At 42.6% G+C, this 13,170-nt stretch overlaps 2 protein-coding genes across 3 annotated transcripts; both read left to right on the top strand.

Annotated features, from left to right (window-relative positions):
- Nucleotides 1-31: 31 nt before the first annotated feature.
- On the top strand, nucleotides 32-1,711 carry LOC122762702 (protein C3orf33-like). The gene is made up of 5 exons (XM_044017897.1): nucleotides 32-154; nucleotides 656-715; nucleotides 792-957; nucleotides 1,055-1,218; nucleotides 1,307-1,711. Exons 1-5 carry the CDS (start codon nucleotides 35-37, stop codon nucleotides 1,553-1,555), a joined length of 759 nt encoding a protein of 252 aa, XP_043873832.1. The 5' UTR covers nucleotides 32-34; the 3' UTR covers nucleotides 1,556-1,711.
- Nucleotides 1,712-2,770: 1,059 nt separating this feature from the next.
- Nucleotides 2,771-12,983, top strand: LOC122762701 (1-phosphatidylinositol 4,5-bisphosphate phosphodiesterase eta-1-like). 2 transcript variants are annotated; one of them, XM_044017895.1, is made up of 9 exons: nucleotides 2,771-3,112; nucleotides 4,902-5,019; nucleotides 10,364-10,510; nucleotides 10,611-10,854; nucleotides 10,940-11,069; nucleotides 11,351-11,521; nucleotides 11,598-11,691; nucleotides 12,582-12,785; nucleotides 12,859-12,983. In XM_044017895.1, the coding sequence occupies exons 2-9, from the start codon at nucleotides 4,941-4,943 to the stop codon at nucleotides 12,981-12,983; spliced, it is 1,194 nt and encodes a 397-aa protein (XP_043873830.1). In that variant the 5' UTR covers nucleotides 2,771-3,112; nucleotides 4,902-4,940. The 2 variants fall into 2 exon arrangements, with proteins under 2 accessions (XP_043873830.1, XP_043873831.1); XM_044017896.1 differs by lacking the exons at nucleotides 2,771-3,112; nucleotides 4,902-5,019 and adding an exon at nucleotides 5,654-5,843.
- Nucleotides 12,984-13,170: the final 187 nt, after the last annotated feature.

The following is a 13,170-nucleotide window of genomic DNA, read 5'->3' as shown; positions in this document are numbered from 1 at the left end:
CCCACGGGGGCGGGGCGACAAATATGTCAACAACATGCCGGACAGTTCAGAGAGACCGAGAAGAGAGAGAGACAGAGAAGTAAGAGAGACACAGACCGTGAACGTGGTTTCTGTCGTCTCACAGTTTGTTGATGACAATTTAACGGTTGTTCGGGTAAGAAGAAAAAAACATGACAAGGATTTAATAATACTCACGTTAATGCTAATAATACTCACGCTAATGTTAATAATACTCCCGTTAATGTTAATAATACTCACGTTAATGTTAATAATACTCACGCTAATGTTAATAATACTCATGTTACTGTTAATAATACTCATGCTAATGTTAATAATACTCATGTTACTGTTAATAATACTCATGTTACTGTTAATAATACTCATACTACTAATAATACTCACTTCTCTCATGTTTTTCTCATGTCTCTCTCATGTCTCTGTCATGTGTCTCTCATGTCTCTGTCATGTGTCTCATGTTTTTCTCATGTCTCTGTCATGTGTCTCTCATGTCTCTGTCATGTGTCTCTCATGTTTTTCTCATGTGTCTCTCATGTCATGTCATAATAATAATAATAATACATTTTATTTGTAATGCACTTTATATTCTAAAAATGTGTCTCTCATGTCTCTCTCATGTCTCTCATGTGTCTCACAGAACATCAGCACTGGTCTTGTGATTGCTGGTGTCGTCCTCATAGGCAGAAGCATCAAACTAGTGAGTCGCTGACTGATGACATCATACACTCACGTCTAGATTTCTATAAATCATCATTCTCCTTCTTCTTCTTCAGACGACCAAATTTAAGTCAGCGTCTGAGATTCCTGCTCGTTTCATTGAGAGAAACGTCAGCCTTCGAGGGAAAGTTCACTCTGTCACAGAAGAAGGAGGAGTCAAAGTGGAACATGTTCCCATTCATGTTCCTGTGCTCTCACCTTTACTTTCAAAGACACATCAGGGTCAACTTTTACTCACTTTATTCAACTACAACAAACAAATTTTAGATTCACATCATCATTAGAACGTTGTCTTCTCTGTGTCTTTGCTCGTCCTCAGGTGCGTCCTCCTCATCTCTGCTGCTGGTGCGTCTGGCAGGAGTGGACGTAACCACAGAGGGAAGGACGTGGCTGCAGCAGAACCTGGTTCCTGCTCACACTGTCTGGCTGAAGCTGATCAGCTGTGAAGACGACGTCCTGCACTGTCTGCTGTCTCAGAGCAGAGTGAGACTTTCATTCATCCAACTGTAAATGTGTGAATATTATTCTATTACTCTATTCTGACACATGTAATGCCTCTGTTGTCCAGCAGGGGTGGATGTGGAGCCGCTGTGTAAATGAACAGCTCCTCAGACTTGGTCTGGCTCGGACCGCTCCAGTTTCACTTCTGCCCGACTCTCGCTTCTACTGGCGTCTCCACAGACGACTGCACAGGGCAGAGGTCAGCGCAGAGAGGAAGGGGCGGGGCCTGTGGAAGGAGGACAGCCTATGGGAAAGAGCCGCCAATGCGGTCAGAGACAGTCCAGCGTTCAGACTGATGAGGAGCGTCTTTAAAAAATAAACCTTCATGAGTCCTCATTTATGGACACATGAATCCTCATTTATGGACACATGAATCCTCATTTATGGACACATGAATCCTCATTTATGGACACATGAATCAAAGTGTCACGTGCCACAGCTCAGGCAATAAAACTGATTTGATGTAAATAATTTATTATGTTCATCAAAGTCCATTTTCTTTATGAAAAACAAAGTAACAAACATACATATATATGTATATATATATATACATGTATATACACATACAGTTACAGCATATACTGTATATGTACACAGTATGACAGTATGCAATAATAACGTCTATAATAATCAACAGTGTAGACATTAAAATCAATCAAGTAATAATTAATTTTTACACAATATAAATATTGTAATGTTTGTGTGTGTGATGGGGGCAGGGTATGTAAATGTGTGTGTGGGTGTTTTTGGGGGGGGTGATGGGGGGTCCACTTGCCCCCACTCTAAAATCACTGTTGCCATAGAAACACCAAATGTGAAATACAAAGAGCCAAAGTCTCTTTATTGGCCTCAAACCCCATGGGATCCATACATGCTGTGTGTGCGTGTCTGTGTGTGTGAGTGTGTGCAGGCGCGTGTGTGTGTGTCTGCAGCATGTTTCACTGCAGAGAAGAGTTTGAAGCAGATTAGTGTTGAAGGAGGAGAGAGAGTGTGTGGGGGGGCAGAGGGGCTAAAGGGGATTCTTTGGTTGTGAGCACAAAAGCAGAGTAGGAGGAGTCAAAGTGAGAGAGCAGCTGATGAATGGACGAGCGTCTCTTTTGTTGTGTAAATGTCAGCAGTGAGAGTTTGAGCCTCGGCTGCTCTGATTGGTCGACTGATTTAAAATATAAGTGCATTTAGAGCCACAGTTTAAACTGTCACAGAGAGAGAGAGGGAAAACACGGCTCAGGTTTCTGTCCCTCACAAAATCACTGTGAGTGCTGCAGTACCTATGCCAGGCCTGTGTATGCCACTGTGACGCTGCACATGCACTCTTTACAAACTTTCATTTTCTTACATAAACTTTTGTTTATATATCTATATATGTAAATGTATATATATATATATATATATATATATATATATATAGATATATATATACATATATATATATACAAACGTTACAATGTAAACAATCACAGAGACAGAGACGGAATAAAGAAAGTCAGGAAAATAAAATTCATCATAAAAAAACAAAACAAAAAATGTTTCTGCTTCTGAAGTCATTCTGAACATGACATCATTTAATTATATAGATTTAGATTGTTAGTGTAACTGCACCTTTAGTCTGGAAACATGATCAATAATACACTTTCTAATTGTTCCTCTGAAATCCGCTCTGAAATCCACTCCAGCCTTTCCCTCATACTCTGGTCCCACAGCAGCATCAGTGGGACCAGAGTATCACTCACTCACTCACTCACTCACTCATTCACTCACTCACTCATTCACTCAGAGACAGAGCAGTGGAGTTGTTGTGGACCATGTGCAGCAGTTTTTCAGACGTTCACAGTGAGGGGATTACTGAGGAGACGTGGATTCATCCTCTCACACTGAAGTGAGTGACTTTGTTTCTGTGACTTTGATAAAGTGACAAAGTGCTGAGTCACTCTCAGCTGTTGTTAGGAAACTGTACATAGTAACCAGTCACACACGTGCACCTGTGAAACCAGATGGACGGATGAATAAGTGCATGATGTCATCTTCACTCTGTTTATTCTCAACAACTAAAAAACTCATCACTCTCTTTCATGTTTGTCATCTTCCTTTAATTTGTCTGTCTGTTTGTTTGTGTGTTACTACACTCAGTGATTCAGACTGTAAAGTTCTGGTTCAGTTCTGGTTCAGTTCTGCTTCATGTGTTCATTTGAGGAGCAGAACAAAGGCCTTCAGCCTTTATTTCTGAGAAAGAGTGATGCGCGTGTGTGTGTGTGTCCCATGGTGTGAAACACAAAGACATTTAAAGAGACAGAAGCTGAAGTTAGTCCTTTATGTCTCAGCACCACAGTTCTCCGTGTCTCCTCTGTGTCTCCTACGTGTCTCCTACGTGTCTCCTTCATGTGTCCTCCGTGTCACAGGAACCTGAACTTCAAACTCGTAGAAACCTCATCAAACCCTGACATGAGATTCTAAGATGGCTGCCACTCTCTCAAACTCTGCTCCTGTTATTCATCCTTTCACTGTGTTTCACAGTAAATCTGTTGTTCACACACAACTGCTTCATTTGCTGTGTGTGTGACTGGAGAAGTTCTCCATGTCTGAGGACCGGAGAAGTTCTCCATGTCTGAGGACCGGAGAAGTTCTCCATGTCTGAGGACCGGAGAAGTTCTCCATGTCTGAGGACCAGAGAAGTTCTCCATGTCTGTGGACCGGAGAAGTTCTCCATGTCTGAGGACCAGAGAAGTTCTCCATGTCTGCTCCTGTAGTTCTCTGTGCCTCTTAGAAGTTAATCAGGAGCTTCTTTGTTTTAAAATCAAAATTCAGTCATCAGCCATCTAATTCAGTGTTTTTCAACAGTTTCATAACAACAACAGTTTCTGATTAACACCTGCGTGTGTGTGTGTGCGTGTGTGTGTGTGTGTGTGTGCGTGTGTGTGTGTGTGTGTGTGTGTGTGTGTGTGTGTGTGTGTGTGTGTGTGTGTGTGTAGAGGAATGTATCAGCTGTAAAAAGTGACCTGTGGATCAGTGTCAGGATCAGTTGCTGGTGTCAGGTTTGTGGCAGTGGAAACCTTTAGAATCCAGCTGGTGTGTGTGAGTGTGTGTGTGTGAGAGAGGTTGTGGGTTTAAAACCTGGCCGTGAATGTGTTTCTAAAAAAACTAGTTGCTCCTGATAGATACGCTGTATGAATGTGTGAGTGAATGGGTATGAATTGGTGAATGATGTGGTTCCTCATCAGTAAATGATGCTCATGTTTCATTCTAATCTGAATAAGCCAGTGAAATGTTGGATTTGTAACTGAAACAGGTTCAGCTAAGGTCAGAGGTCAGAGGTCGGTGGGGCTCATTAACAAACGACTGTGACGTCATCATTTTCCACTTTTTATTTATTTATTTATGAACAGTATCAGTAAGGACTCACTGTCACTCACTGATTCATTCTAGAAAATTAGCATTAGCACCAGATGAACACATGCGTTATATAAAAACTGTGTAACTTCTTTGTCTTTACTTCCTGTATTTAAAAAACTCAGTAAACAAATATAAACCTGAATTATCACAACTGTCCACTCTGTCCACACTGCTCAGTGTTAATAAAGTTTTCTCATGGGTTAGAGACAGAGTGTCTCACTGACTTTTACTCCTGCTTGAATAAATAAACCTGATGAAATCATGTTTTCTCCTCTCAGGTGATCTGTTACTGTCTGTCTGTCTGTCTGTCTGTCATCATGAGCTCGTGGGTCGTGAAGAACAGAAAAGATCCTCAGTACAGACGACACTTTCTGACTGACAACAGCAGCTATCAAGGTACGCACGCACACGCACGCACACACACACACACACAGATACAAAGGAAAGTGTATGTCACAGAGTGAACAGCAGGGGGAGACTTGTCTCCACTCATGAGTCTGATTCTAAACATCAGTGAAAACGTGTGTGTGTGTTTGTATGTGTTCTCTATATTCATCACTTCATATAGATTCACATCTACACATGTTTTCTGTGATGATGATTTAAAAAATCTGCTGTTTGTTTGTCTGATGAAACCAGAGTGTGTGTGTGTGTGTGTGAGAGAGAGAGAGAGAGAGAGTGAGAGAGACAGACGTACTGTGTGTGTGTGTGTGTGAGTGAGAGAGAGACACTGTGTCTGTGGGGGTGTGAGAGAGAGAGAATCAGCTTATGGTGGTTCCTCAGTGAGGACAGTGTGCGCGCGCTCAGACTGTGGATGAGAGCGCAGCAGCAGCAGCTTCTACAGCAGCAGCAGCAGCAGGTTCTACAGCAGCAGCAGCAGCTTTAGCAGCAGCAGCAGCAGCTTCTACAGCAGCAGCAGCACATTCTACAGCAGCTGCAGCAGCAGCAGCTTCTACAGCAACAGCAGCTTCTACAGCAGCTGCAGCAGCAGCAGCTTCTACAGCAGCAGCAGCTTCTACAGCAGCAGCAGCAGCAGCAGAAGAATCATGTTGTTCTTCATGTGAAGGTTGTTAGTGTTGGTGGAGAAACGTGTGGTTGGTGTTCAGACTTGTTTTGGTGGAGGAACATGTTGTCAGGAGCACATGGAGGGAGATGGTGAGAACACCTTCAGTCCTCAATGGCAGAACTTGAAGTGTGTAGAAACCTGAACCTGGAGAGGGGTGAGTTTTTCCTCCTGTCAATCATTTCATCACTTTGTTTTTTTTTCTGTCTGAATTTTCTGACAATGATTCAGTGAAAATTGAAGAAGAACCTTCAACCAGCAGTCTATTCCTCATCCTGTCATAGAAGATCATCATCCTGTCATAGAAGGTCCTCATCCTGTCATAGATGGTCTTCATCCTGTCATAGATGATCCTCATCCTGTCATAGATGGTCTTCATCCTGTCATAGATGATCCTCATCCTCTCAAATATGACCCTCATCATGTTTTAGATGATCCTCATCCTGTCATAGATGGTCCTCATCATGTCATAGATGATCCTCATGTCATAGATGGTCCTCATCTTGTCATAGATTATCCCCATCATGTCATAGATGGTCCTCATCCTGTCATAGATGGTCCTCATCATGTCATAGATAGATGTCCTCATCCTGTCATAGATTATCCTCATCCTGTCATAGATGATCCTCATCATGTCATAGATGGTCCTCATCCTGTCATAGATTATCCTCATCATGTCATAGATGCTCCTCATCCTGTCCTAGATGGTCCTCAGCATGTCATAGATGGTCCTCATCCTGTCATAGATTATCCTCATCCTGTCATAGATGGTCCTCATCCTGTCATAGATTATCCTCATCCTGTCATAGATGATCCTCATCATGTTGGATGATTGGCTGACAGCAGCTGATGGACAGTGTGCTGTGGTTCTGTATTTCTTGTACCTGTTGTCCATGTTAATGATGAGACATTAGAGGGACATGTCTCTTGTGGTTGTTGTGTTGTCCACCAATAGTCCTGCAGTTTATCCGTTGTTGTCTTCTTCTACTTCAGGGTCAAAGACCGGGGAGGACATGTTGTCTGTCTCCAGTCTGACTAAGTGTTTACATGCAGGAGTAATCAGACTATGAATCACATGATCCTGTTAGTCAGACTAACATGTCTTAGTCTGACTAAAATCAGACTTTCAACATAAATGTAAACACACTGTCATGGTGTTGTTCATCCACCTTCTACCACTTTATCCTCCACATGAGGGCCACAGGGGGCGCTGTGCCAATCTCAGCTGATATAGGGCGATAGCCCCTGATAGTCGGGCCCACACCCTGATAGGGTTAAACACACAATATAACACACACAGACACACACAGACTGTGGTTCAGTCCTGGTGTAAAATGATCTGCAGTCGTCACGTGTTTATTTCTGAAGCTGTGTTTTTCCTCCGTGGCTGCGTTCACTGATTTAATGAGATGTCCCTCCTTCTCTCATTCTCTCCTTCATCATCTCTCCTTCTCTCTTTCTCTTCTTCATCATCTCTCCTTATCTCTAAGAAGAAACATTTCTCTTTCTAATTCATCTTTGTTAAAAGCTGCTTCTGTTTTCATTTGTCGGCTTCAGTGACGCTCATTTAGAAGATCGATGTGTGTGTGTGTGTGTGTGTGTGTGTGTGCGTGTGTGTGTGCGTGTGCATCACTGACACAGCTGCTCATGTTGTGACAGTCAAGAGAGGAGGAGAAGCTTCAGTGAGGAGAAGCTTCAGTGAGGAGAAGCTTCAGTGAGGAGAAGCTTCAGAGAGGAGAAGCTTCAGTGAGGAGAAGCTTAGTGAGGAGAAGTGAGGAGAAGCTTCAGTGAGGAGAAGCTTCAGTGAGGAGAAGCTTCAGTGAGGAGAAGCTTCAGAGAGGAGCTTCAGTGAGAGAAGCTTCAGAGAGGAGAGGCTTGCAGTGAGGAGAAGGAGAAGGGAGGGAGGAAGCTCAGAGAGGAGAAGCTCAGTGAGGAGAAGCTTCCTCCAGTGAGTAGAAGCTTCCAGGAGGAGAAGCTTCTGAGGAGAGAAGCCTGGTGAGGAGAAGCTGCTAGTGAGGAGAAGCTCAGAGAGGAGAAGCTTCTCAGTGAGGAGAAGCCTGAGTGAGGAGAAGCCTGGTGGGAGAGGTGAGAAGCGTTAGTGAGGAGAAGTCAGTGAGGAGCAGAAGGTGTTAGTGAGGAGAAGCTAGAGAGGAGAAGCTTCAGTGAGGAGAGAAGTTTTGTGAGGAGAAGCTTCAGTGGGAGAGAGAAGCTTCAGAGAGAGAAGCCGAGAGGAGAAGCTTCTGGTGAGGGAGAAGCAAGTAGTGAGAGAAGCCTAGTGAGGAGTAGTTTCAGAGAGGAGAAGCTGCTAGTGAGGATAGTTTTGCGAGGAGAAGGGTTAGTGAGGAGAAGCTTCAGGAGAGAAGCTTCCAGTGAGGAGAAGCTGCTAGGGTGAGAGAAGCCAGTGAGGAGAAGCGCGAGTGAGGAGGAGAAGCTTCAGAGAGGAGAAGCTTCAGAGAGGAGAGGCTTCAGAAAGTGAAGAGAAGCTTGAGTGAGGAGAAGCCTGAGGAGGAGAAGCTGAGAGAGGAGAAGCCAGCGGGAGGAGAAGCCAGAGAGAGAAGCTTCAGTGAGGAGAAGTCGAGAGGAGAAGCTCAGAGAGGAGAAGCTTCAGTGAGGAGAAGCTGAGTGAGTGAGAGAAGTTTGCTTTTTATAGCTTCAGTGAGGAGCTTGAAGTGAGGAGAAGCTTCAGTGAGGAGAAGCTTCCAGTGAGTAGCTTTCCAGTGAGGAGAGAAGCCAGTGAGGCAGGAAGCTTCAGTGAGGAGAAGCTTCAGAGAGAAGCTTCAGTGAGGAGAAGCTTCAGTGAGGAGAAGCTTCAGTGAGGAGAAGCTTCAGTGAGGAGAAGCTTCAGTGAGAAGCTTCAGTGAGGAGAAGCGTTAGTGAGGAGAAGCTTCAGAGAGGAGAAGCTTCAGAGAGGAGAAGATTCAGAGAGGAGAAGATTCAAAGAGGAGAAGCTTCAGCTTCAGTGAGGAGAAGCTGAGTCCTCCTCAATGCGCCTGCAGTTATACAACTAGTCAATGATTATTAGACTAAATCATTTGTGAAATGCTGACGTCTGTGACATGGATGTTAGAGGACGACTGACTGTAGCTTAACATGAAATAAAACCACCAACCTACTTTAATCTATCAGCTTCTTGTGGGTTGGGCTAATCCAAAATACTGAAAATAAGGGGGGTGTTCTCTGAAGACACGCTGTGATCTGTGGAACAGGGGTGCTCTGCAAACACCCCCGTTAGCACTTGGTACATTCCTCCAGATGAAATCACATGAACCTGTACCTGTCACATGTATGAAATGAACACGGAAGAAAGTCGACTTATTAGAATCTGATTCGAACCAGAACTATCGACTGATTCATCGACCAGTCGACCGGGACCGCGCACACACACACACACACGTAGAGTGAGTGGTATTAGGTTGTGGGTTTGATTCCTGGTCTAAGGGTTCTTGAGCAAAGACATTTAATAATCCCGCGTCGCTCCTGATGGTGCCTCCTCCTGCTCCTCCTGCTCCTCCTGTTTTGTTGGTTATTTACTAACTAGTGATTAGTTAACAGAAACTTTTATGTATTCATATTCATCATGATGATAACATGAATGTGTGTGTGATCACGTGATCACACACATAATCCTTTGTGCTTCACATCAGATTAAAGTTGTTAATCTGTAAAAAGTGTGGACATGAAACAGAGTTAATCTGTTTATTCTGGTTCTCAATGTCATAAAGGTTTTTAATGTGTGGTCAGACAGCAGAAAGCGCCCCCTCTGGCACACACAGGTACTACCTGAGAAACCTGTGTGTGTGTGAGACTCAGGATCTGCACTTAAACTTTACAAAAAACTAAAAAACAACCAGATTAAGATTATTTCTGACAGGTTTCTCTTAATTTTCACTTCAGTGACAGTGACGCTATATTTGCAAGAAGAATGAACTCAGTATGAATGAATGAATGAATGAAACAAAAAAGTATAATTTGTAAAAATCGGTTGTTAATAAATAATAATCCTGATCATTAAAAATGTTAAATATTAAACAAGAGAGCGCCACCTGCTGGACGTGACAGTGTGCTACAAACTTGTGGCCCGCGGCCCACATGTGGCCCCTCACTTCATAGTTATTTTTATAAATCAAATAAAATGTGAAATTATTTAATCTCTTGTGTACACTGAAGCTTGAGCGCCCCCTGCTGATGTGTGTGTTTAATCATTTATATATAAATGATATTTTATATAAAGTTTAAAGTAAAGACTTTAAAAATCAGTTTTAGTGACTGAAGATTCTGAGAGTAAACATTTAAAAGCTTACGTAAACAAATCTTAATCTGACAATAAATGACATTATAATTATATAATAATGATTATTATTGCAATAATTATTGTAGTAATTGTAACTGATGCATCTTCTTTGTTTAATATTTATGTTTTATTTTCTTCTTCTGCAGAAGGAGACACTCACTGATGAGACACAGTCTCTGTCTGTGTGTGTGTCTCATCAGTGAGACAGACAGAGAGACATTCAGCTGCCCTCAGTGAAAGCAGCTCAGTGTTTCCTCACAGTCGCGTCTCTGTTTGTCTCTCAGCTGCTTCCTGAGACTCACGCTCACTTTTCACGTCTTCCTGAGAAAAGACGTGAAAAGTGAGACACCTGTCCCCTCTGTGTGTGTGTGTGTGTGTGTGTGCAGTGGAGCGATGCATGAGTGTGATGCAGTCTGGGACACAGATGGTGAAACTGAAACCAGGATCTAAAGCTCTGGTCAGACTTTTCTTCCTGGACGAACATCGTTCTTGTCTGCGATGGAAACCGTCACGAAAGAGCGAGAAAGCAAAGAGTAACAATATTATTATTATTATTATTATTGTTATTACAACATTATATATATGTTAATTTCTTATCCAAACAAACATCCTCCTCCTGCTCCTCCTCCTCAGTCACCATCGACTCTCTGTACAAAGTGACAGAGGGAGGACAATCGGACGTCTTCCATCGCCACACAGACACGACCTTTGACCCCGCCTGTTGCTTCACTGTTTACCATGGAAACCACATGGAGTCTCTGGACCTGGTCACGTCTAACGCAGACGAAGCCAGAACCTGGATCACTGGCCTGCAGTTCCTGATGGCGGGGATCAGTGACGAGGACTCGCTCGCCAAACGTCAGCGGACACACAACCAATATCCTTATCTGTAGATTTATACGTGTTCATGTGTGTGTTGGTGAGGACGGATTTGTGTGTTTTCTTTAACGTGTGTTTGTGACGTGGATGAAACAAACGTTTGAAGAAGCCGATAAAAACGGCGACGGCCTCCTGAACATTGAGGAAATTTACCAACTGCTGCACAAACTCAACGTTAATCTTCCTCGAAGGAAAGTCAAGCAGATGTTTCAGGTCAGTGATGTCAACACACAAACACCCAAACAAACTCACAAACACACACACACAACAGGAAGTCAAACAAAACAAAGTGAAAATAAAAGTTTCCAGTCAAATGTAAACAACAAGACGGTCACGATGATCTCGATGAGTATTTGGCAGAGCATCAGTTGGTGGATGTAGATAACAGCTCATTATCTGGCAGTCAGTCTGTCTGTGGATATAGTTGACAGCACATTATTTTGCAATCAGCTCAACATCCTCTTTTTGTGTCTATTTCTTCTCCATGTTCTCAGGAAGCTGACACGGACGACCAGCAGGGGACGCTAACATACGACGAGTTCTCCGTCTTCTATAAAATGATGTCACTGAGACGCGACCTCTTCCTGCTGATGATGGCACACAGTGACAGGAAGGACCACCTGACGGCCGAAGAGCTCGCCCACTTCCTGCGTAACGAGCAGAAGGTCAGAGGTCAAACAAGTAACTGACAACATGTGGCGTGAAATAAAGGTCATCACAGGTCAAATGTTTCCTCTGCAGATGATCGACGTCACTCCCGAGTTTGTCGCAGAAATCATCGACAAGTTTGAAGTTTCTGATGAAAACAAACAGAGAGGAGTTTTAGGCATCGAAGGTAAAGATTTCACTCATTTATCACTATTACTGATAATAATAATAATAATAATAACAATTATAATAATGAACATTTACATCAGGAAACGCAAAGAACAAATAAAGTGGCTTTTTATTTATTAAAACAACAACAATTTTACAAAACTCAGCAAATCTACGTAAAAACCAAAATAAACAACAAATAATCGTTCATAACCAGATTTTATTCACAGACTAAAACACAAGTAAAAGACACAATAACTCGTCCATGTACAGATTTAAAGTAAAAATACATAAAACTTCTGATGAAGCCAAGTATTGCAAGTAGTTTATTTTAAAATGTACTACTCAAGTACTGAAAGTAAAAGTAGAAGTATTGTGTTATGTAGTTAGCAGGCAAAAGTTTGAATATCATATTTTTTATATGAGCACAAAAATAGACGTGGGCTATAGTTTATATTTGGCAGCAGTAAGTGACTATGTGACATAGGCTTTATGATAAAGTTAGCTAGCTGCTAAGTGAACACCGCAGCATGTCAGGAACCGCGGGTCAATTCTAAGGTCATTATTTCACAATCTCAGCATTTCATTTGATATGAATGTTCTTTTATGTCCATAAATGAAAACATAGACTCAGCAGGGCCAGGGCTGGTCTGCTTCCTCAACACCATGATCACTGACAAACACAAATGTTTTTAATGAAATCTAAATATACACACACATCTTTTACAAATATTAACAAACAAATATAATGTTTGGAGAAAACTGAACAAAATGGCTGCTGTTTGTTTGTTTGTTTGTTTTATCGGGAAACTGGCTTCTTTAAACACCAGCTGTCCAATCAGGTGAGGACAGCTCACCTGGCCACGCCCATTTATCCTCAGTGATTCTGATCTGTGGATTTATTTTCAGGTTTTACGAGTTTCATGCGCAGCCCGACGTGTGACGTCTTTAATCCTTTACATCACGAGGTCAATCAGGACATGGAGCAGCCGCTGTCCAACTACTTCATCGCCTCGTCTCATAACACGTACCTGACCGGAGACCAGCTTCTGTCTCACTCTAAGACAGACATGTACGCCTGGGTGCTGCAGTCCGGCTGCCGCTGTGTGGAGGGTGAGGACATGTTCACAGACCGATGAACACATGAATGTTTCCCATCTTCATTTCACCCTCTCTCTCTTTGTAGTGGACTGTTGGGATGGTCCTGATGGAGAACCTGTGGTCCAACATGGTTACACTCTGACCTCCAAGATCCCGTTCAAGTCTGTCATCGAGACCATCAATAAATATGCTTTCATCAACAACCAGTGAGTCACTGTGTGTGTGTGTGTGTGTGTGTGTTTGTGTGTCTATCCATGTGTGTGTGTCTGTGTGTGTGTCTATCTATGTGTGTGTGTCTGTTTCTGTTATAAAAAGCTGTAATATAAAACGCTCTGTTATAAAATGCTCTGTTATAAAACACTGTTATAAAACACTCTGTTATAAAACGCTCTGTTAT

Source organism: Solea senegalensis, unplaced genomic scaffold, assembly GCF_019176455.1.
Source record: "Solea senegalensis isolate Sse05_10M unplaced genomic scaffold, IFAPA_SoseM_1 scf7180000015993, whole genome shotgun sequence".
Lineage (NCBI taxonomy): Eukaryota > Metazoa > Chordata > Actinopteri > Pleuronectiformes > Soleidae > Solea > Solea senegalensis.
This window is presented reverse-complemented; position numbering and strand designations above follow the sequence as displayed.